This window comes from Ovis canadensis, chromosome 2 (genome assembly GCF_042477335.2).
Source record: "Ovis canadensis isolate MfBH-ARS-UI-01 breed Bighorn chromosome 2, ARS-UI_OviCan_v2, whole genome shotgun sequence".
In the NCBI taxonomy this organism is placed as follows: Eukaryota; Metazoa; Chordata; class Mammalia; order Artiodactyla; family Bovidae; genus Ovis; species Ovis canadensis.
In genome coordinates, this window is record NC_091246.1 from 2169369 (window position 1) to 2192113 (window position 22745).

The following is a 22745-nucleotide window of genomic DNA, read 5'->3' on the forward strand; positions in this document are numbered from 1 at the left end:
CTTTTTTTATGTAGCATATTAAAGGAACCATGACTCTGCTGCTAATAGAAACGTATTATTTTAACAAGTACTATGAATCAGTATTGAGGATATTATCAGAATTTACTTTTCTTTTTCAATATACTTCAGAATGGTGATTTTATTTATTTGGAATAAATGCAAACATTTTGAGCAAAGCTGCCGTTCATATAAAAAGAATACCCCGCCCCCACAAAAATGACAGACGAATCAGGCGCTTGTATGGAATTCTTCCAGAACAATGTTAGTTTCACATCTTGGGTATCCTCTTGGGTGTCATTTGTTTTGATCAGTTAATTTCACGCCAGCAGTTTTACTTCTCTTTTACTGGAATAAGTATTTTATTGATTTCTCACTGGATATATTTGTGATTATAAAGAAGTGTTGAGAGTCTTAGGGAGGTACAGTCGACCCTTGAACTGCAGGGGTCTATTTACATGCGAGTCTGTTCAGCAGTAAATATCGCCCCACTGCAGGAGCCCCAGGTGGGGCTGTGGGTGTGGACCCTCGGACGGGGAGGGACCCCCTATGCGGAGGGCCAACTGCTAGTTACCCTCGGATTTTTATCTGCATCAGGACTGGCCCCCTGAGCCCTCCTCCAAGGGTCAACTCTAAATGGATAGAATAGTTTATCCAGTAATACATTAAAAATGGAAACTAAAGTTTAAAACCTTAAATAGATGTGAAATCACTCTGGTGATTATTATCAGTCCTGCTTCGGCTGATAATAACTGAAGCCAAACCCGGCAAAGGGCGCTCGGGCGCCCTGCCGTGCAGGTCGGTGGTCTGGTTTGTTTCCCCTTCGTAGGACGTGATCAGAACACAGGACCGCTCTGGACCGACAGGCATCCAGACTGGCTGCCAGTGGCAGGTTCTAGGTGCAAAGCATGTAAGGAGACAAAATGAAAATTGTGAAAAGTTTTCCAAAGGCCTCAAAAATCAAGTATACTTTGATAATAAGTGTGCTATCCGTCACAAAACACTTCCTAGATAAGATTTTTAACACATATATTCATTGATTTATGAGATGTTTTATCACATAAAACATATGAGATGTAGAGATGCATTTTGTATGTTTTATGACATTGTTATGTATGCGGGCTTCCCTGATAGCTCAGCTGGTAGAGAATCCACCTCCAGTGCAGGAGACCTTTGATCCCTGGGTTGGGAAGATCCCCTGGAAAAGGGCATGGCTACCCACTCCAGTATTCCAGCCTGGAGAATTCCATTCACTGTATAGTCCATGGAGTCGCAAAGAGTCAGACACGACTGAGTGAGTTTCGCTTTCACTATGTATGATTAGATCAAGTTGACGTCTCTTCAGATGAGTGTTAAAGGCAAGGCTGGACCAGACCTCAAAACCTCTGGAGCATTAAGTGCTGTCACCGTGATGGAAAATAGCAGATTTTGTCTGACTTTAACGCATTTGTAATTTAGCCCATTGGAAAAGCAAGAGAGAAACAGTACCCAGCAACACATAAATAGAGCTCACATCTATTTAAATTTATTCCCTGGGACACATGTAAACTTAAAAATAATGCACATTTGGGTGTTGCTTTGTTCTGTTAAAATCTTGATGTTTATAAATTGGAACATTTAGAACACAAGCCTAAACTGAGGCTCTGCTGTCTGGTGTCTGATTTGACAAGGCAGCACGGAGGGTCATTTTGTCTGTAGGTTATTGCCCTGCTGCTAAGTCACTTCAGTTGTGTCCGACTCTGTGCGACCCCATAGACGGCAGCCCACCAGGCTCCCCCGTCCCTGGGATTCTCCAGGCAAGAACCTTCTCCGAGATTATTGCCCTAGGCTGGAATTAATGTAAGCTCGTCAAGGGCAAGGCTTGGATTCTGCACGTGCAATGAACCTCAGAGCTTAATCTTCTTGTCCAAGAATGTTCTGTTAATAGTGCTGTTGATAGTGTTGAACTAAGGCTTCCCTGGTGCCTCAGAGGTTAAAACGTCTGCCTGCAATGCAGGAGACCTGGGTTTGGTCCCTGGGTTGGGAAGATCCCCTGGAGTAGGAGATGGCAACCCACTCGAGTATTCTTGCCTGGAGAATCCCATGGACGGAGGAGCCTGGTGGGCCACAATCCATGGGGTCGCAAAGAGTTGGACACGATTGAGCAACTTCACTTTCACTTTCAGAAGCAGTGCCCAGGTGAGAAAAAGGGGCATCTTCAGATGGCCTGGCCGTGCCGTCTGTGAGCGTGCAGTGTCAGCCTCGTGGAGGACGCTGATGGCGGCTTCCCTCCCCGCGTCCTTTCTTCCTTTCAGGGGAAGGCAGATCCCCATCCTTCCCCTGAAGAAGTCTAACTCCTAAGTTTCCCCTTCTGGCCTGACCTTCCACTCTTTCCCTAAAGCCGTGTCTCTAATCAACTCATGAGGTGCCTCGTCCAAGAAACTCGTCAATTACACTTTAATGCCCTTTTCTTTTGGCAAATATGCATGCTGCTTCCCTCTTGTCATTTTCCCCTGATTACCCCCAAGTTATTGTGTGTGTGCGTGCGCTTTCCAGGTTTTCAGCAGCTCTCTCTTGCATGCCGGCTTCTCTTTTTCTTGCGAGTGGCCGTTCCTTCCGTCGGGCCGTGACTTCTGCTGTCTTCTTCTCTGCCAAGGAGCATGTGTCGTTCAAAACATTCTTCGCTGAACAAGCCTGGGCCTCCTAGAACTAAAATCCGAGATGAGAAAGATCGGGTCCTCTCATAGCTCTTAGTCTTCAGTGTCTTCCTGTGGTTGAAAAATGGAAAACTGCAAACCGTTATGACTCTGGGTAGAGTCATAATAACAAGAAAATTGGAATAAAAATGGAACGCCGTGGGTAATTTTGATGCAGTGGAGAACAGAAATTGTCCATCATTGATGAATGTTGCGTGCTTTTATTTCTTTTTTAATTTTGGTTTTCTTGTTATTATGACTCCACAGTAAATAATGCTGTGGATCAAAACCTCCTAGGATGAGGGGTTTTGAAAGAAATGTTGTGTGCAGCTCTGCTTCATGTGGGCTGCGTGGGCTGATGAGATCAGATCAGGAAAGTGACTTGATATGTTTCCAACTGTAAAATGAGTGATAAGACCAAAACACCTTAAAAAAAAAATCAAGTAGCAGTTTCTCTCAATTGACATAAATCACATATAAGTGATTGAATGCACTTAACAAGTGGTGGGCTCAGAACATGAGGCATTTCCCATTGCCTGCAGCTACTGATGAAAACACCTTTCAAGCATCTTGCTGAAATACAATGCACACAGAATCCAAAACAGTAACTTACCCTTGTTATCTGCTTTATCAGGCAATTGGCAGAGGGATTTCATTTAATTCCCTTTGCCAGAAATGCCAATAAAGCTGGGGAGTGTTTGATCTCTCGTTGTCTCTGACTCAGGATTTTTGTGACTGAATGAACTGATTTTTGAAATTCGTTGCCTGCCCAGTATCTTTACCATTTTTTCCCTTGTATTATTTTGATACCACTTTGTCACTACAGCTGAGTGTTTTATTCCTTCCCTAAGAGGCAAGGTTAGCACTGAGCAGCAGTGGAGTTTCAAAGGCTAAGTGTAAGTCATCAATGCTAATTGGGCTTTGGTGAACTATAAGTTTTAGAGAATTACAACTTCAGAAAATAAAGCTTGGATTCCTCTATACATAGGAGATTCCTTTGGACTCAAGCAGAAAGAGAAATGTTCACTGTTGAATAAAAATGCTTTATCTTCATCCCAGTTGCAGGCATATATTCTGTGAAATGCTCTGCATTATTGAAGTGGAGGTATTGAATTGATGTTTGATAACAGAACAGACACAGATGAAGTGGTGTGTCTTTTCATATGGTGGGCTCCATCCAAAAACTTTTGTTGAATTTATGCCAATGTTAGAAATGATGGTTAGGGACCTGACTTACTTTTAATTATGAGAATTATTAGTATGTGCTCCATCTACAATGTTTCTGTAAGGGACCAAACAACCTAGGGTTTAGACCTGTGTAATGTGAACAGGACCATACATATAATTTTTGGAAGCAAAAAGTAACACTTAAAATTTTCATTTCTGAGAAAGCTTTATTGACTGCCTGTACCAGCCACTTTCTGGAAAGATGCCTTTAGGTGAATTCAGAACTTAGCTGCCAGAAATTAATAGCCATATTTTGGAAGAAAAACTGTCTTTTCCGTGAGTAGTTTCAGTGGGAAGAAAATCAGAAACATGAAGAGGGGCTGGAAGGTCCATAGAAATGTTGAATTGACAAATGAGATTGTTTGGGGCACTTTGTCTTGATTCCACGTATTTTCTGTGGTCCTGGCAGCTTTTCCCTGAGAGAGAGCTAAGATAAGAAATAGCCAGGTCTTTGGGATTCAAAGCTGAGGTTTACTGTTGAGCTCACAGAGTTACTATCCACAAGACCGTGTAATAGTGGTTCAAGTCAAGGCATGTTTCCTATTTATTCATTTCCAGGGTTTGTCTATATTGATATTTGAAGGAGAGGAGTCCATGGCAGGGCAAAAATCAGTTCTATAAGTAAAAGTCACATTTCTGCTTGTGAATAGAATAAGTGGGAAGAGACAGGCTATTTGGAAGTTGTAAAATATCAGAAAACGGGTTTCCACCTTAGACTCAATACTGCACCTCACAGATCGGTGAGGGCTACAGGCACAGAACATGCGTGCGTGCCAGCAATCTCTGTGTTGATCTGGATGCAGTGAAGCGCCCTCCCAAGCATCCTTTCCTCCCATCCTCAGTGCTGGAAGCCCGCGTGACAGCGTTCTCTGTCAGCTCCGTCCAAACGCGCATCACAACGCCTGCGCACTGGTACCTGGTAAATAAACCCGCGTTAGACCAGCCCCTGACTCCCCGTTCTAGCCGTCTGTCCGTGGGATATACTGGGTCTAAAGACCCTGATGCTGGGGAAGATTGAGGGCAGGAGGAGATGGGGACGACAGAGGATGAGATGGTTGGATGGCATCACCGACTCAATGGACACAAGTTTGAGCAAACTCCGGGAGTGGGTGATGGACAGGGAGGCCTGGTGTGCTGCAGTCCATGGGGTCGCAAAGAGTCGGACACGACTGAGCGACTGTGCCGGGGTCCAGCCCGGGTGGACCCAGGGAATTCGAAGGGTGGACGGCGCTGGCGTGGAAAGACTTGTTTATTTATTAATATAAGATTAGATTAAGAAACTGTAGTGTAGTAGGAAGATTAAGTGGAGGAAGAGGGCTGAGTAGCTTGGGTTACACGGAAGGCCAATAAAATTCCAGACAAGGAATTTGCACCATCTACGTTGGGCCACCGGTGCCCACTTGAATATCTAAGGGTGCCTCGCCTTAAGCTCCCTTTCGCGCGGGTCTTAACAGCCAGGGCAAGTAAGTAGACCTGGCGAGCCTCCGCGCCCCAGGTGGAGATTCAGCCTGAAGTTAAAGTAAAGAGCAGAGAGAGGGAAAGGGAGAGAAGAAGAGAGAGAAAAAGACACGGGGGGGAGCCAGAGTCCCAAGAAACCAGGCCGAGAGACTAGTCCCAGAAACTGGTCCCATCCTTTATTGTTCAGAAGGCCTTTTATACTTTTGATAAAATATGGAGATCAATGGGTAACACAAAATTATGTAGCGTTCGCAGCCCAGACTCTTTCTATACATCATTTTGTATACAAAAGGTCTCAGGTGATTTACATTATCTTCTGGCCAAGAGGCTTGTTAACACTTTTGGCTCTCTTCCTTAATGAATGTTAATTTTGTTTTCCCTGAAGTGTTTTTCTTTAATCTACATCTCCTTAAAGCGCTAAAGTTACATCTCTATAGAACAAAGGCGCAGTGGGTTATAACAAAGAAGGTACTTAACTCAAAGATCTAATGTTGCTAATACCAGGTCTACTACTTGTTTTTCTATATACCAACTATATCTACAAATAAAGGATATGAAAATTTGGCAGCAAGCATTGACTCAACAAATGAAACTTTTAATCAGTCCTATTCTAATGACTGACTCCTCAGAAGCCGCTACATTCCTAGGATGTTTTAAGCTTCCTGTGTCTCCTGCGGTCAGGAGGCCTCAAAACAATCACACGCGCAGTTGTACGAGTCCTGCAGGCAGGCTAGAAAGCCATCAGAGGGGTTTTTGGATTGAAACACTCTTTCAAATGCAGAAGACTAAAGCCCTGAATTGACTTTTTCCAGAAAATGTCAGAAGAGTGGAAAAGCAGAGCACAAAAGCCGGCAGATTTTTGTTGGGGTACATGCTTAGGAATTTCCAGAGGGGCCCCTGAAGTCTGAGCACGCCTTGCGTATGTCAGCTTCCTTCCTCATGACTTTGTCACGGGCGGGAATCCTCACACTGGCTTCCGGCACGACTGAACTGAACTGTTGGGACCTTCAAATGCTGGTTGAGAGGCTCCCCCTCCACAGTAATTATTCTCGTCTTTCCTTCTACTGAGGAGGAAATAGAAACATCTCTTTGCTTCTTTCAATACCTTACTGTTTGGTAGTGTCCCTATCACAGTGGAAGTATCTTACAGCAATTTCGAATCGCCAGTGAGGCAGCGCCACGCGCTCGGTGTCTGTTCAGGTGTGAGAGGCTCTGCGGTGCTCAGATGCTCCAAGACGCAGACTCGTCGCCCGATCCAGGGATCGCTGCTCTGCTGGGTCTGGCCCAGAGACTGCGGGCTTGGGGAGGGGAAGCTAGCGGATGGGAAGAGGGTTGGGCTGGCTTTGTTTTTAAATGTACGTATTTATCCATCTGTGCCAGGTCTGTGGGGCTTTTCTGGTGGCACTAGTGAGAAAGAACCTGCCTGCCAAAGCAGAAGGTGTAAGGATGGAGGCTCAGTCCCTGGCTCAGGGAAACTCCCTGGAGAAGGAGCCCACAGCCCACTTCAGTGTTCCTGACTGGAGCATCCCATGGACAGAGGAGCCCGGAGGGCTACGGTTCTGGAGTGTAGACTCGGACATGACTGCAGCGACTTGGCACACGCACGCACCGGGTCGTATGTGCGGCGCGAGGGGTCTCTGCTGCGTCACGCAGCATCTTTGTGGTGAGGCCGGTTCTCTAGTTGCGGCGCCTGGGCTCTGGGGCACAAGAGCCTAGTGGCCGTAGGGTGCGGACTACTGCATGTGGGATCTTAGTCCCTTGACCAGGGAGTGAACTTGCAGTCCCTGAATTGGAAGGTGGATTCTTAACCACCAGACAACCAGGGAAGTAGTTAGAACTGTATTTTTAAAGCAAAGTCTGTCTTCTTGCTTGCTGTATATATGAGTATGTAATTAAAAATAAAGAATCAGATTTTAAAAGTAACAAAAAGCTATTTTGATTGGTGAAGCTGGTGACTTCTTTTTCCAAATTCTAGTTCGGAAATTCTCCTTGCAAATGGTGAGCTTGAAAACTGCGCCTGAGTTTGTTTTCAGTCTTGGAGGCGTGATGTGTAAAGTGATGGTGGACTCAGGGCTCCGCTATTCGAGTTAACGCACAGCATCCATTGTTTATAATACGCTGAGTGAATTAAGTGGTGCTGTATCAGATTTTGATTTGATTTGATTCTTCAGGTGGTGGTTCTCAAACTTATTCTCAGGACCGCTTTATATGCTTCAAAAATTGGGAACTGCAAAGACCTGTGTTTACATGGGTTACATCTGTCGGTAGTTACCATATTGCAGTCCCACCAACAGTGTGTGAGGGTTCTCTTTTCTCCAGAGCCTTGCCAAAATTTGTTGTTTATTGTCTTTTTGATGTTAGCCATGCCGACAGCCGTGAGCTGATACTTCACTGTGATTTTGATTTTTGTTTCCCCGGTGATTAGCGATGCTGAGCATCTTTCCACGGCTTGTTGGCAGTCGCTCCTGTTTGGACCCCTGGTGTTCTTTCAGCTCGGCTCCTGTGTTCCTTTGACATGTCCCTTTGATGCGTTTTGTTAAGAACTCTCTTTGTTTCTGTTGCTGCAGGTGTCTCCTTGCTCATCTTGTGCTGTCTGCCTTGGCTTCCCACTTGTCTAAGGTGCCCTGGCGGCACGCACTCGGCGGCACTCTCTGAGACTCCTGGCTGGAATCCGCTTGCTCTCTGTCGTGGTCTCTTCCTCCTGGGCTCTCCTCCAGGGAAGCTGGCGCTCTGTCCTTTCTCTCCTGGAGGAGTCTGTGTCCTGAGATTCCAGCCTGGTTGTTGCCCTGTGAGCCCACCTCTCCCATGAGTTCATGGTTGTAACCCTGTGGATGATCTGACTTTTTCTTGTTTTTCAGACGGGAGCGATTCTCTTTGCATTCCAAGGGGAAGCTGGGCCATTCTGATGTGGGGGATGTTTGAGAGGACAGGATGGTCATGGAAAGCAGTTACACTTGGTAATCAGTGTGAACTGGGTCCATAGGTCCTGGTCTCCAGTATGGAGTCCAACAGAGAAGGGCTGGACCCTGAAGCTGGACTAAGGGAACTATCTGGTCCAGGGTGACCTGTGGGCTTCCTTGATCTTGGTCTGGGCTCCCAGGCCAGGCAGCGTAAGGCCGGCCCTTGGTGGACCATGGAGAGGTGGGCGCCTTCCAGCACAGGCTGTGTGGTTTGGCACGTCACTGTTTTTGCGTGTGTGACAACCTCTGGCAGGCTGACCTTTGTTGCAAACGTCAGTTCTCAGCGTCCAGTTGTAGCTGAATGTTCCAGTCCCAAGGGCTCTTGCTTATGTTCAGAGAACAAAGTTTCAGCTGCTAACACTGACGGTTTCTATTTCAGGAAGACAATTCACGAATGTCTTTTAAGAAAAAGTTTCCCTTAAGACACAACACAAAGAAAAAAGGTATGTCATGTAGATGTTGAAGAAATAGAAATGTGTATATTCTGTAATAATTCAGCCATGCGTGGGGATACTGTAAGATCCTGTTATAAACAGCTAGTCAGATTTGTCTCCTGAAACATAGTCAAAATATGCATGAAACACTTGACTGAGCAAAGGTCTTATGTCCTGCCCCCATAAAGCCTCATAATAATACCACCACCAACTTAGAAATTCCTTTTCTAATTTCTTCCATACCTATTCATTAATGATCATAATGGTTTATATTTGTAGTTTAAAAAGCAATTTACAATAGATTTTCCTGTACATGCCTTCTAATGTAGCGTGTCAACCATGAGGAGCAGGAAACGATGTCTCACAGTATTAAGTGGTGCAGTGTGTTGCAGACTGTGAAGATGGATGTGTCCTTAACCATTTGTCTTTTCATCGCGTAAGCTGGGTATTTTATGGATGAGGAAAGGGAGGCATAGACAGGGTGCTTGCTTCCTAGGGTTGCCTGATGATTTCCTAGGTTCCCGAACTTGCAGCATTGTAGCCAGAACTCACAGAGTGTGTCTCCCTTTTTTTGTTGTTGTTTTAAGTCATTATTGAATTTGGTACAGTATTGCTTCTGTTTTAGGGTTTTGGTTTTCTGGCTCAAGGCATGCAGGATCTTAGTTCCCTGACCAGGGATCGAACCCACACCCCCGGCAACGGCAACGGCAACGTGAGGCGAAGTCTTAATCACTGGACACCCCGGAAGTCCTCAGGGTGTGTCTTCTGAGGTCTGAAGCCTCACGTCTGGGGGTGGGGGTGGAGCCCTACAGTTCACCCCGGGGCTTGAACGGCGGCTCAGACCTCCAGCAGCAGCTCTTTCAGTTCATTCAGTTGCTCAGTCGTGTCTGACTGTTTGAGACCCCATGAATTGCAGCATGCCAGGCCTCCCTGTCCATCACCAACTCCCGGAGCTTGCTCAAACTCATGTCCATCGAGTCGGTGATGCCATCCAACCATCTCATCCTCCGTCGTCCCCTTCTCCTCCTGCCCTCAGTCTTTCCCAGCATCAGGGTCTTTTCCAATGAATCAGTTCTTCGCATGAGGTGGCCAAAGTACTGGAGTTTCAGCTTCAACATCAGTCCTTCCAGTGAATGTTCCGGACTGATTTCCTTTAGGGTGGACTGGCTTTACTTTAGGATTGTGTGTGCTTTCGGTGTACTTTATCCCCCCTACGAAGCACCTGCAGGCTCCTTTCTTTGAAGTGTGGTGATTACAATCCTGTGAGACAGTCATGTCCCGTGAAAGGAGCCAGTGGTCAGGATTATCCAACACTGTTGCTCCCCCGCCCTCCCCCGTGGGCTCTGTGTGTGGGGACCTGTGGTTGTTCCCCCCGAGGAAGGTAGAGGAGGCGTGTTTGCCACGGAAGACATTGAAGAGGTCCCCGATAGCTCATATGGAGGCGGGTCAGCCCGCACTCCCGTCTGGTGGGCAGGGGATCACCCGTCACAGCTCAACAGCCGACTCCCTTTAGCGTTTATACATGGAAAACCTGGTGCCTCAGACGGTAAAGGATCTGCCTGCCAGGCAGGAGACCTGGGCTTGATCCCTGAGTCAGCAGGATTCGCTGGAGGAGGAAATGGCAACCCACTCCAGTATTCTTGCCTGGAGAGTTCCATTGACAGAGGAGCCTGGTGGGCCACAGTCCATGAGGGTTGCAAAGAGTCAGACTCGACTGAACAATTAACACTAACCGTAGATTAAACCAACCCCGGGGGGAGCCTTGAAGGGAAAAGAGAGCTGAAGGAGCAGTTGGAAGATTTCCCGTGGAAGAGGTGAGCATGGAGTCTTGCCGGGACCCAAGAGGCAGAGCCACCAGGAGTCAGAGGGTCCCTGGAGAGGCTGGGTCAGGGAAGGGGCAGTGGCTTCAGGCTGCAAGACAGCAGAGTTTGTTGTGCGACTTTTCATTCTATTTCTCACCTACGTCCTGGGAGGAGCAACAGACCCAGGGAGACAGGGTTCCTCAATCTGACCCTGTGTTGTGACGTTTTGGGTTTCAATTTTAGAATTGCATTGTGATTGTCAGTGTCTCCAGAATCAAAATCTTTCAGCCACGATTTCCACTGAATGTGGGGACTGTCTGCCTTTCCATTTTCCACTCTGCTTGGTAACTTGAGAGAAAAGTCCTCATTCATAAACGCCAGTAAAGTGATCAGAGAAGATATTCTGTTTTCAAGAAGAGAGGTTTTTATAAAGTGGATACTAGGTATTAAAAGGTGAAGGTAGTGTTTACCCTATAGGGGAGCTGACAGCCACGTGGGCCCCAGGTCACCGCCTAGTGGCCAGAAAGAAACCTGCTGAGCATCACAAATAAGCATGTCCTTGCAGTTTAAGGGACGTCCCGGTAGCTCAAATGGTAAAGAATCTGCCTGCAATGCAAGAGACCAGGGTTCGATCCCTGGGTCAGGAAGATCCTCTGGAGAAGAGAATGGCAACCCACTCCAGTAATCTTGCCTGGAGAATCCCATGGACAGAGAAGCCTGGAAGGCTACAGTTCTTGGGGTTGCAAAGAGTCAGCCACAGCTAAGTGACTCACACCCGTGCAGTTTAGGGTGTGTCTAAGCCCCTGCTTCTCCTCCTTGCTACTCGGTTTTCCACAGAAGGATGCTCACGAGGTGACAGTTCACCCCAGAGAGGCATCTCCGTGGACAGAGTCCACCCCATCTTCCCTTCCAGTCTCTCTGTGCCCTTTCCCTGCAGTCAAGGACCTGTGTACTTGAAAAAAAAAATCCCATTAAATGCTGTCGGCTTTTATGGAACCTTAAGTATATAAAATGTGTATTGAGCCATCTGCAGTAACAATAATTTAAAAACATGCATGGATCCCACAATTCCTGCACAGACATCTCCTTCTGATTTTTATTTTCATTTTAACCACCTTGCCAGGTGATGATCGTCATTTTACAGAGGAGGAATCAGAGTGATTACCTGTCTTGTCCTTGGTGGCAGAGGTGATAGTGGAAACTGCAGGGGTTCAAGCAGCTCCACCCACTACCCCCTCCGCACTCTTGCCGGGGAGGCGCCGAGCTGGGTGCTGGGGGAGGTGGTGAGCTGGGTGCTGGGAGGGTGCCGAGCTGGATGCTGGGGGGGCAGTGAGCTGGGTCATGGCTGTGGCCCCGGAAATGGTGCTTAGGGTGGGCTTGTCCGTAATGCCAGTTCCGAGCGCCCGATGGGGGCGCTGTGAGTGAGGTCAGGAACCCCCCCCCCCACCCCCCACAGTTTGTTTGCAAGTGCCTCTGGGTTCTACCTGGGAGCTCCGAGGTTCAAGGACAGCCTCAGAGGCCTCTGGGCGGTGTTTCACCCATGCACAGAGCTGCAGGAGATCGCCGTGGCCCCACACAAAGCTTTGTGTAGGGGAAGGGAGTGAGCCTGTTTCACGCCTCCCTGGGCAGCGCTGCCTTCCCTCCTGAGCGCTCGCGGCTGTTGGCGCCCATCCCTGCTGTTGGCTCCTGTTGTCCACGCTTCAGAAGCCTCTGAAGCTTGCCGGTCGCCAGGCTGTTTCCAAAGCGCGTGGGCCTCACCTCACCTTTTGGGAGAGGAAGTTTCATTTTTCAGGGAGACTAAGGCAGTTTTAAGTCCCTGAAGTTTAATTCAAAACAGTAATACTTTTTTTTCTTACGAAGAGTAACTTTTGGCTGTGTTCCACTGCAGTTATTTTTGTTTGTTTTTGAGAACTGGGAAGTGGAGAAGGAATCAAAGAATCAGAAAAAAAATCAATTTCTCCCCTCCATGATTTCCACCTGCGTCTCTGTGCTTCGGAGCTCGCAGTTCCTGGGGCAGAGTCCCAGGAGCAGCACCATGCTGCCCCGGCCCCAGGTGGCCTGGCTTCTGGATCCCTTTTTGCACAAGTGGGTCTCCTGGCTGTTTGGTTCCCTTGGGTGCTGTGAGCTGGAGAACATGAGCTGTAGCTGGGCCAGGCCAGATGCTCACTCTGCTTAAAGGCTTCATTAGAGGCCTTTTTTTTGAGGGGGCGGAGGCTATGATTTTAGCCAATCTGGCAACTTAGAAATGGTTAAAAATGAATTTTTGACATTAAAAAAAAGCAGATCAATTAGCTTGGTTCTGTGATGGCTTATTATTGATTGTCATTCAAAGAGCTGCTAACAGTTGGTGAGGGTTTGGGTTCAGAAGACCCAGGAGACAGGATCCTCTCAGGGGTGAGGAACATAGACCCCCATAGACCCCACTGCCAGGCCATTTTAAAAGAGGGCTTATTGAATTTGTTACAGCGTGGTGTTGTTCAGTCTCTCCGTCGTGTCCGACTCTTTGCGATGCCAGGCTTTCTTCTGTTTTATGTTTTGATTTTTTGGCCACCAGACACGTGGGGTCTTAGCCCCCTGACCGGGGATCGAACCCACACCCCTTGCAGTTGAAGGCAAAGTCTTAACCCCTGGACCTCGGGGGCATCCCGCCCGGCGGTGCGATTAACAAGGCTTTAGCGTAAATCGCATGTTGCTGTGCTGTGATCTCCTGGGCGCTTTTTTGACGCTCTGCTTTGTTTGGTGGGAACAGTGCGCTCAAACAAAACGAATCATCCAGGTTTATCCTTTAGTTCTCATGTCTTGTCCCTGGGTAAATCTGGGACTTCTCTGCTATGTGCGGTCCTCATCGGAGCGACATTAAACAGAACGGGACTCTCTGGGTTTCGGGGCTCTCAGCCCTCACATCCTCCCACCCCAGAGTGACCCCTTCTGCCGCCTCCTCTTGCTACCGGGGTGGGGGGGGCCCATGGATAAGCCTCTGCTCTCGGGAGCTGTCATCAGTTACTCACAGCGCACGTGCGGTTAAAGCGGTGACTTGGTGTTCCCGGTGGATGGAGCCACCTTTTCTTTGAAGACTCTGGCTATTAGTAAGGAGGTGTGAGGGTCCAGTGAGTGAAGTGAAAGTTGCTCAGTCGTGTCCGACTCTTTGTGACCCCATGGACTTAGTCCATGGAATTCTCCAGGCCAGAATACTAGAGTGGGTAGCCTTTCCCTTCTCCAGGGGATCTTCCCGACCCAGGGACTGATCCCGGGGACCAAATCCTGCATTGCAGGTGGACTCTTACCAGCTGAGCCACAGGGAAGCCTGAGTCCTCAATTCCATTGCTCTGTCTTCCTGCGTAGGCTTGTGAGCTCACCCCTGCTCTGTAGGTAAGGAGGTCAGCTGCGCAGACAATTACTCCACTGAATACCCACCTTGTTTTACCCAAGCATGAGGACAGCTGAAAGCACACCGATCACTTCCTGTTGGCTCGGTGGTCCGGGCCCCAGCCTTGTGCTGTGAACGCCAGGCATCCACCATCACGCCTCGCGCATTCTCACCAGTGTGCAGTCCAAAGTCACTAACCAACTGGTGCTTCCTTCCATTCATAAAAGACCTTGGTTCGTCCCCTGGGTTGGAAGATCCCCTGGTTACTTGACAGACCTGCTTTGTGATATTCTGTGATCCTTCACTTCCATGCAAAGTGATGCTTGGGCTTGCTCCACGGGACAAAGGACGGTAAGCACTGCCCCTGCATCCAGGGTCTGCTAACAGCGCTGGACCACAGGCTAAGCTGGTCCAGGAGGTGGGGTGTAGCTACTCCAGGGTGGGGAAGTGGGCAGTAGAGTCTCAAGATGTAAACCAAAGAGGCTGAGTTTGTTTTAGGGGCAAGGAGGGATAAAGGCCTGGGAACGCCCGCTTCCAGGCGTGTGGCAGAGTGAGCAGCCCTCACTCAAGAGGGCTGCTGGAGACCGAGTCCTCGGGAGGGCGTGACTTGGATCGTCTCTCCTGCAGGGCGCTTTGCAGTATGCGCGCCTCTCAGCCAGCAGTCTACATCGTGGAGTTTATCTTGAGGCCGTAAAATCAGAGATAAGTGCTTATTTTGTATCTCCAGATATCATCTAGGTTACAACTTAAAACAAGTGGTGGGCCTATGACTTAAATTTACTTTCATTTTGGGGGCGCCTATTCTCTGTTTTCCAAGTTTTCTGTGATGAACAGCACATGAGAATGTAGAAAAGGGAATTATTTTAGGAATGAAAACCCTTACCAGTTTCAGAAGAGCGCACCATGTTGATCTGTGATTCTCGATCTCTGGTTGGGTCTTCAAGTCACTGTCAGAGAGTCTGTGAATTCAAACTACTTTCTGGTTTGATTTGTAAAAGGCTTGGTGCTTCCTGGGTGGCTCAATTGTAGACACGGCTTTGATCCCTGGGTTGGGAAGATCCCTACTACCCACGTTCTTGTCTGGAAAATCCCATGGACAGAGGACCCTGATGGGTTATAGTCCGTGGGGCTGCAAAAGAGTCACACACAACTTAAGGACTAAAACAACAAAACAGAAAGACTTGGTAAACGTCTTTGCTGATTTATTTAAAAACATGCCTCGCTCACAGAGAAATCAGATGCCTACACAACTGTTACCAAATGCAAAAATTAAATGCCATCTAACTTAGGGTTTCTAACTTTCACAAAGTAATTACCCCTTAAACCAAAACATTGGATTCATTTTCACAAATTTGAGCCTGACATCTTAATTCATAAAAAGCAGCTGCAGTAGACTCCAGCAGTCTCAAAAATGAGTGAAAATGAAGACAAGGCTTTAAAGCAAGTATTGAACACAGGACTTAACAGAATGTTCAAATCACGCGACTGTAACACAGGCTTTAGGGGGCTTCTTTGTGGACAAAGGCAGTGGTTTTTCTGCTTTCATCCAGCTGTTGTGGTTTGTGGTGGCCTCTGACCTCCCACAACTGTCAACGAAATCAGCCTTCTCTTGAAAATCTCAGTTCTTATTCCTTTTCCTCTCTGCTCCAACGTTCGGATTCTCTCAGCTGCTGCTGCCGGCAGTTCAGTCTCTCCCATATCTCTCCTAACAGCTTCTCCGATTTCCTCCTTCATGACCGGCAGGTCCCCCAGCTGCTCTCACATGTCTTTTTTCCTCTCACTTGCCAACATGTCAGGTCTGCAGAGCAGCCTCAGTCTAGTTCTTTTTGGCCCCTGAGTTCAATTTAACTGGAGTGCTTATTAGCAAAAATATTTCCGTGTTAATTATGTCAGCGGAAACTTCACACGCCGATGTGTTTAGGAGCACATATCTGTAGTAGCGTAACCATTTCCATGCCATGTTGATGGGTTGCCGGAGATGCTCATGAATTTTAAAATGCCTGAAATCGAAGCAGAATTGTCAGATGAGAGGCTCAGCGGGTAGATCAGCAGAAGTTTTATTGCATTTATTTATGTTGTGCTTGTGTGTACCAGCACTTCGCAACTTGCAAGTGTTGATGTAAATCTTGCATTTTTCACTGGACACTGAATATTATGATTTTCCTCCCCTTTACTGTTGAGGTTTTTGGTGAGCAGCTGCCGTGGAAACGGAGCGATGGTTTCTGGTTGTTGGTGGGGTACATCCGACATGTGCACCTTATGGTTTGCTGGTCTGGCTGGAGAGCCCCTGGCCCCCTGGGGTCCCTTGTATGGAAATGCCAGCACGTACCCCCCACTGCCTACTGGAAACCTGCAGGAGGGAGGAGCTAAATGAAAGCAACCTTCACTAAAATCTGATCTTTTTCTCAGAGGAAGAGAAGCAAGAAGATCGAAATTCCGTTGCCCCATAGTCTGAGAGACCACGGTTGACTTGACACTGGTCTGACCTCCTGTGTCATAGTGCAGGGTCGTGCTTTCACCGAAATGGCCCTAAACGCCTCTGCTCACCCCTGCGTGCTGGCGCGCCCCTCGTGCTTTTTAGCCGTAGGTCTCACACCACCATCTCACGGGATGGAAACCTCTAAGGCGGTGTATTAATATCTGGGTTTTCCTTTCTTTCTTTTTTCAGCATCTCTCAAGAACCTCAGCAAGAATAAGAAAGTGGTTCCGTTTCCTGGTAAGAGAACAGTTATCCTGATGGTTTGTGGGGCGCCTGTGAGACTGGTCCTTGGCAGTTACCCCCGAAAATGTGTGCACAGCGCCCCTGCTGGGCCACCCCGGAACTTCCATTTGGGGGCAACGCCTGGCTTGGCTGCCCCAAGCTGACCCTCTCGGGACTGTGCTCTGACCTCTGCAAACCCTCTTTTGTATGGCACCATATTTAGGCAGATTGACAAAGGAGAATTTTCACTCAGCAACATAGTCACACTGTCCGTCAGCCAGCGATTCAGTCCAGGCAGACTTTGCATTGTTGAACTATGCAGTTATTTTAAAATTTCACTGTATTTATAGCATTTTATAAGAAAAAAGGAAAGAAGAAGGGGAAAAAAAGCTTATACTTGGGGTAAGAATGTGCAGTTTTCAGACAGGAGACTTCAGACAAATATAGAAATTCTCGGGGCCCTGAAGTGACACGTTTTAGTCACATTTAGGGGCCTATTGGATTATGGGTTCAATTCTGACGGGAACCGATATGGAACAAGCGTGCAAGGTCAGAGACACCTCCCCAGTGACCGCATCTAAAAGGTGACGTGAGCGCAAGGGGTCTTGAAATGTGTTTTATTACATGTCAATATAGCACATATATTGCTGTATATTAATGTTTCATGCAATTTCATATTAAAGAGTATGATGATCTGTTATTCACATCTCACTACCATTTTTAATTCTGCACGCTCTAAGTTTATATGTCTTTAGGGATGCTTTATGTGTGGGACTCGGCACTGCTGGTCCATTTATTATTTATTCCCTTTTTTTCATTTATTAAGCATTTTCCAAATACTCTTCATGTGCCAGGGTGAGCTGAGCACTTGGGAAAAAGATGCCTAGGACACAACCCTTGCCCTCAGGCAGCTGCCAGGTGGGGACTCGGACCCAGCAGAGGTCACCCTGCCCGCAGGTGCAGGAGGGAGCCTGGAGGGGGTGCTGGGCTGGCTGTGGGTGGTGTGCGGTTGCACCTTCCTGGGGGGTTGCCAAGCGCAGTTTCAGCTCCTCCTGCCTCTCACCTCCTCGGCCTTTCGTTTTCATACGATCGATTATTACCTTGTGAAGGTTTTGGTCTTTCTTCTGTAATAACCCTCCCCTTTGTTTTTCCTCTTTAAACTTGTGGTAATAGTGAGTGTTATGTGTCCAGTTTGCCTTCCACATCCGTGGATTCAACCAACTGTGGATCAAAAATATTAGGAAACAGATTCCAGAAAGTTTCCCAGAGCAAACCTGCCCAGTGCCGGTGACCGTCACGTAGTGTCCAACTGCACTGCGTAGCGGCTGCGCACATAGCGCTCGCACCGTATTAGGCGTTCCAAGAGTCCAGACGTGACGTGAAGTGTGCAGGAGAACGTGCCTAGGTTGTGTGCAGACACCGTGTCCCGTCACGTAAGGGACCGGACATCCGTGGGGCCCTCGGAACCGCGCACACGGAGAGATCAGTGTCCACAGTTCACTGTGGCCTGGGATCACTTATCACCATGATCTTACATTTTCTGAAGACCCACTTTCACCTGTTTTTCTTTTCAAGAAAGAAATAACTGAGACCCAGGAAGAGAAGGCAGTCTGTCTAAGATTACTCTGAAAGTAGGTAGACGAGCCAGGACTCATGAGTCACTTAAACCTTCCTTTAAAAAGGAGACAGAATAGTGGGGAGCTGCCCTCCCCGAGCTCGGCACCGGGTGAGCTCGGAGCCGCTCTGCCGCTCTCTGGAAGCGCATTGCTCCCGGGTTGGGACACAGATGGATGCAGACACAGATAGAGGCTTGTGCTGGAGGCCCTGGAAATGTCCTGGGGAGAGAGTGGCTGACGTCCGGGGCCAGAGAGAGGATTCGGCAGGAGGTGTTACGAAGGAGGGGGTTCTGCAGGCAGATTGCGAAGGGTCGGGGGATCTGCTGGGAGGGGTGGGCAATGTTGAGAAGGGGGTCAGGCCAAGGGGGCCGCGTGTGCAGGCGTGAGGCGGCGCGGTGGGAGCGGGCGGTGCAGCTGGAGCAGGATGTCGGGGGGGCCGTGTGAGGGGAGAGGGGACGCAGGTGCCCTAACCCAGGTCTGCTGTGTCCCTGAGAGCAGGCGGGGCCAGGTGCCGGTAAAGGTATCAGCCCCGAGGCTTGGGGACACGACCCGTCAGTGCTGGCTTCTGGGCTGCACAAAGCTTGCCGCAGAGTAGAGGCTCTCGTGGGCGTCTCCCCTCCCAGCGCTGACTCAGGGATCTGGGGGCTTCCTGATGCTGCCGCCTCCCAGAGGAGCGGCGAGGCAGGAGGTTACACGAGACCCTCCCCAGCTCAGCCGGGAGGGAACAGGGCTTCACGTTCACAGCCCTGTGGTCGGACGAGGCCCTAGCCCCCCATCCCAGGTGCGAGCTGGCTGGGAACCACGTGTGGCAGCTGGCCGCTAGGGCTGGAGCACAGCTGGGTCTGCTGGTGACCGCTGCCACGCCCCGGGCGTCACTCTAGGGGCCTGGTCTTTGTCCTGCAGATGATGTTAAAGCCGGGAGATGATGTGATCAGGTTCGCGTTTTAAAATCATCACTCTGACAGCAGGAGGCGGGGGCGGGGGAGGTCAGAGCGCTCCTGTCTGCAGCGTCTATTAGATGGCATGGACCACGGCTGTAGGGCCGCACAGGAGAGACAGACCTCACGGCCACATGGACCAGACCTGGCTGCGGAAGGGATGGGAGAGATGAGGCCAGCACGGAGCTGGGCTTTCTGGATTGGGCTCTGGGGCAAACAAGAGCAGGAGCAGGTGCAGGGGAAGGAAGGTACCAGGGTCCCGGGCTGAGGCGCCTGGCTCCTCCTGGGCTCTGCGAACCTCCAGCTGAACGTGTTTTCCCTTGGGCTGTTTCCAGTGGTGGTGTTTTCAGGTTTTAGGAACATCCTCTGCTTTCTGACGACAGAGGGCTTTCATTTCTGTAGGATTTGCTTGGCGTTGGCGAGCACGGTTTGGCCGCTGGGAGGCTGATAAGTGCACAGGAATCTTCCTGCTCTCCTTGGGCGGTGTGTTGGTGCCTCTTCTGGAGAACGGTGGCTCTGGATTCTCCTGCACTGATGCTTTCTTTTTAACTTTCATGAACGTGCCTTCCCTCTCTCTGTGACTTAGAAAAAGCAAGTCTTCCCAGTGGTTTGTCAACTTTTAAACAGTGAATGGATCACATTGCTGAATGAGAGTAAAAGAGAGAAACCATGTAAAAGCACCTTGTCAGTGTGATGTCATGTGTGAAAGCTATTTTCTTAATGTTATCATGTCATTTTGAAATCAGTGATATAGCAACTGTGCTTGTCATTTTATGATTTAGTTCATGTGGTTTAGATGGCTACTATGTTTACTGGTGATTTTGTTTTATTTTGTTTGCTGAAAACAAGAAAAGGAACCAAATGACATTCTAGAGGAAAAAAATACACCTGTACAACTAGACACCCCAGCTGAAAAAGGAGACCAGAGAGGCCCACCAATGGGACACCAGTCACAAGAGTCATCACCGAGACAACCAGACGTGAAACTTGACAAGCAGGAATCAACTGAACAGTCGTCCTTGGGACAACCGTCCCAGGAACAGGAACCTGACAAACCAGAACCCCCTGAACCGGCATCCTCAGGACAACCATCCCAAGAACAGCTGACTCAGGGAGAAGACAGAGAGCAAGAAATACCGTGAAACCAGAGTATCAGCCGTGGCTGTGAAGAGCACAGTCTGAAGCTAGGAAGGCTCAAAGGCAAATGAAAATCACATTAGGCATTGCTTTTCACATAATGCTGAAGAGGTATGGCAGTAGAATATTTCAACTGTGAATTTCATATTTTGGTGCCCAGACATAAAGTTTTCAAACAATGACTAAGACTAAATGTATTTGGAATTCTTTCTTCTGCTCCCTGAATGTTAAGCTGGGAGGGAGTGGTTGGTGAGATTGAATGGCCTAGAGCCTCACCCGTATCTGGCATTCCAGAGTGACTCAGCCATCCCCAAAATGATACATATCTGCATAGTTATCCATAATTACTAATTCCTATTTAAAAGTAATTTAAGACATAATTTTAATACATATTAGGGCTTCCCAGGTGGCGCTAGCGGTAAAGAATCAGCCTACCAGTGCAAGAGATGCAGAAAACCCAGATTCAATCCCTGTGTGGGTACAATCCCCTGGAGGAGGAAAATGGCAACCCACTCCAGTATTCTTGCCTGGACAGTTCCACAGACAAGAGGAGCCTGGCGGGCTACAGTTCACAGGGTCACAAAGAGTTGGACACAGCTGAGCAACTGAACATACACGTAATACATGTGATATATAAATCTACACCCAAACGTATCTGCACTATATACACAGATACCTGCTCATACATGTCAGAAGCAGGCAATAGAGCCCCAGCAAATGGTGTATTCTTGGTGGTGAGGAGAATGGACTTTGAAGTCAGACTATGCAAGTATGACCTCTCCACTCATTAAGTGTGTCTCACCCATGAATCGGGGCTGATAGCAATGCCTAACTCGGGCTGTTGGGGTGATTGAAAGTGAGAATGCTTATTTAAAAGCCCTTCGAACAAGAACACACGGGACGCACTAAAAGCATTGACTGTACCGTTATTTCATTTTGGTTGCTGTCTTCTCTGTTAAATGAGAGAAGGCAAGCTGGAGTTTCTGCGAAGATTGTTACCAGATTTGACTCTTCGGAGGGTTACCTGAGCTGCTCGACTGCTAGAACAAAGCTGGCAACAAGGATTTCAGGGTTGTCAAGCCCTAGTTAAAAATCATACCAGTTCTTCACCATCTGTTAATTAGTAATACAGTGTTTGCATGTGGAAGGATAAAGGAGAGCTATTATTTTACCATTTCGCGGTTTACTGGTTTCTTGTTAGACCTGACCGTAGCATTTGTTACACCCTAAGGAGGAAATTGCAATCAAATGGAAACCATCTCCATCTTGTCTTTATAGATATTTTCAGTTAATTAATACGTTTCTGATGGAGAACCCATTGATTTTGATCTGGCTTCATTCTCGCCATATGTTTTGAAGCATGAGAAGGAATTTAGAACTGTGTCTCATGCCTTTTGCCCAAACCCTCTGTTCCTGTGTCTGGTGTGTGTTATTGTGAAAAGAAGATGGATTTGGGGGAGGAACCTCTGGTCCAGTCCACGTCATCCTTCATGGACCCAATGGTCTTGACCTTGGTCTTCTGTAAAGCAAGGAGGATGATGTGGGAGCTAGGAGCAAGTCCAAAGATCATAGCATTTACACCATAGGGATTAGTTAATTGACCCAAAGACACGGGTGACCTGTTGCAGCGTATACTGACAGGGTAGGATGTGGACTCATGGTTTCCTTTATTTCCCCCTTAAAAAAATTTTTTTTAGTTACAAATCACTAACATATTTAATCTGTCTTAGTATAGAGTTATTGTAGTGGCAAAGGAAACTAAACTCTCTAAAATCCACAGTAGTGTACTGGTGTAAGATAGAACCTTTATTTTAATGGACACGTAAATACTGTTTCATTGAGAATACTGCATCCAGTGACCCACATTTGGGGCCTAACTCTAGTGCGGTCTGGGTGCTGGAGGAGTGATTCAGTGTTACAGTCAGACAGAAAGACTGAAGTTCAGCAATGCCATGGCAGCTCAGCTCCTTTAGAGAACGGGGGCTGGGGGCTGGGCCGGGGAGAAGATGAGACGGGGCAGGAGGGACCCCAAGGGTCTCCTTAGATGAGCCGAAATGAGATGGCCACGCACCCCGAGCCAATCTCGGACTCGCTCTGAAGACGCTGTCAAGGTTGTTTTCTGCGTCGGCGCCCCCTAGCGGCAGGCCGCCGCCGGGGCGCTGCTGTCAGCCCGTCTCGCGCGGCAGATCCTGACTCAGCGCGGCCAGACTGCGGCCGAAGTCCCCCAGAATCCCGGCTTTACAGACACACCAGCCTGTGAGAACTGGCAGCGGACGGCGGCCAGACCGCCGCTTTAGGAAGTTTTCCCTTTAACCTGCTTTTCATGTCTTTCAGATGGCCTGGGAGTGGAAACCATTAAATTAAAAAATCCCCATAGTATCCGCTTGAAGTCAGCTTTCCTTGGATCACGATGCTTCCATCTCACACGTGGAC

The 22745-nt window shown here is 48.3% G+C and overlaps 1 protein-coding gene across 1 annotated transcript in view; it reads left to right on the forward strand.

Moving 5' to 3' along the window:
- The window catches only part of DCDC2C (doublecortin domain containing 2C), a 70513-nt gene extending 53525 nt beyond the window's left edge, over positions 1-16988 (forward strand). The window contains exons 10-11 of the mRNA XM_069575214.1: positions 8697-8760; positions 16589-16988. Of these exons, the coding sequence (XP_069431315.1) occupies positions 8697-8760; positions 16589-16785 (261 nt within the window). The 3' untranslated portion in view covers positions 16786-16988. The remainder of the gene's footprint in view (positions 1-8696; positions 8761-16588) is intronic.
- Positions 16989-22745: the final 5757 nt, after the last annotated feature.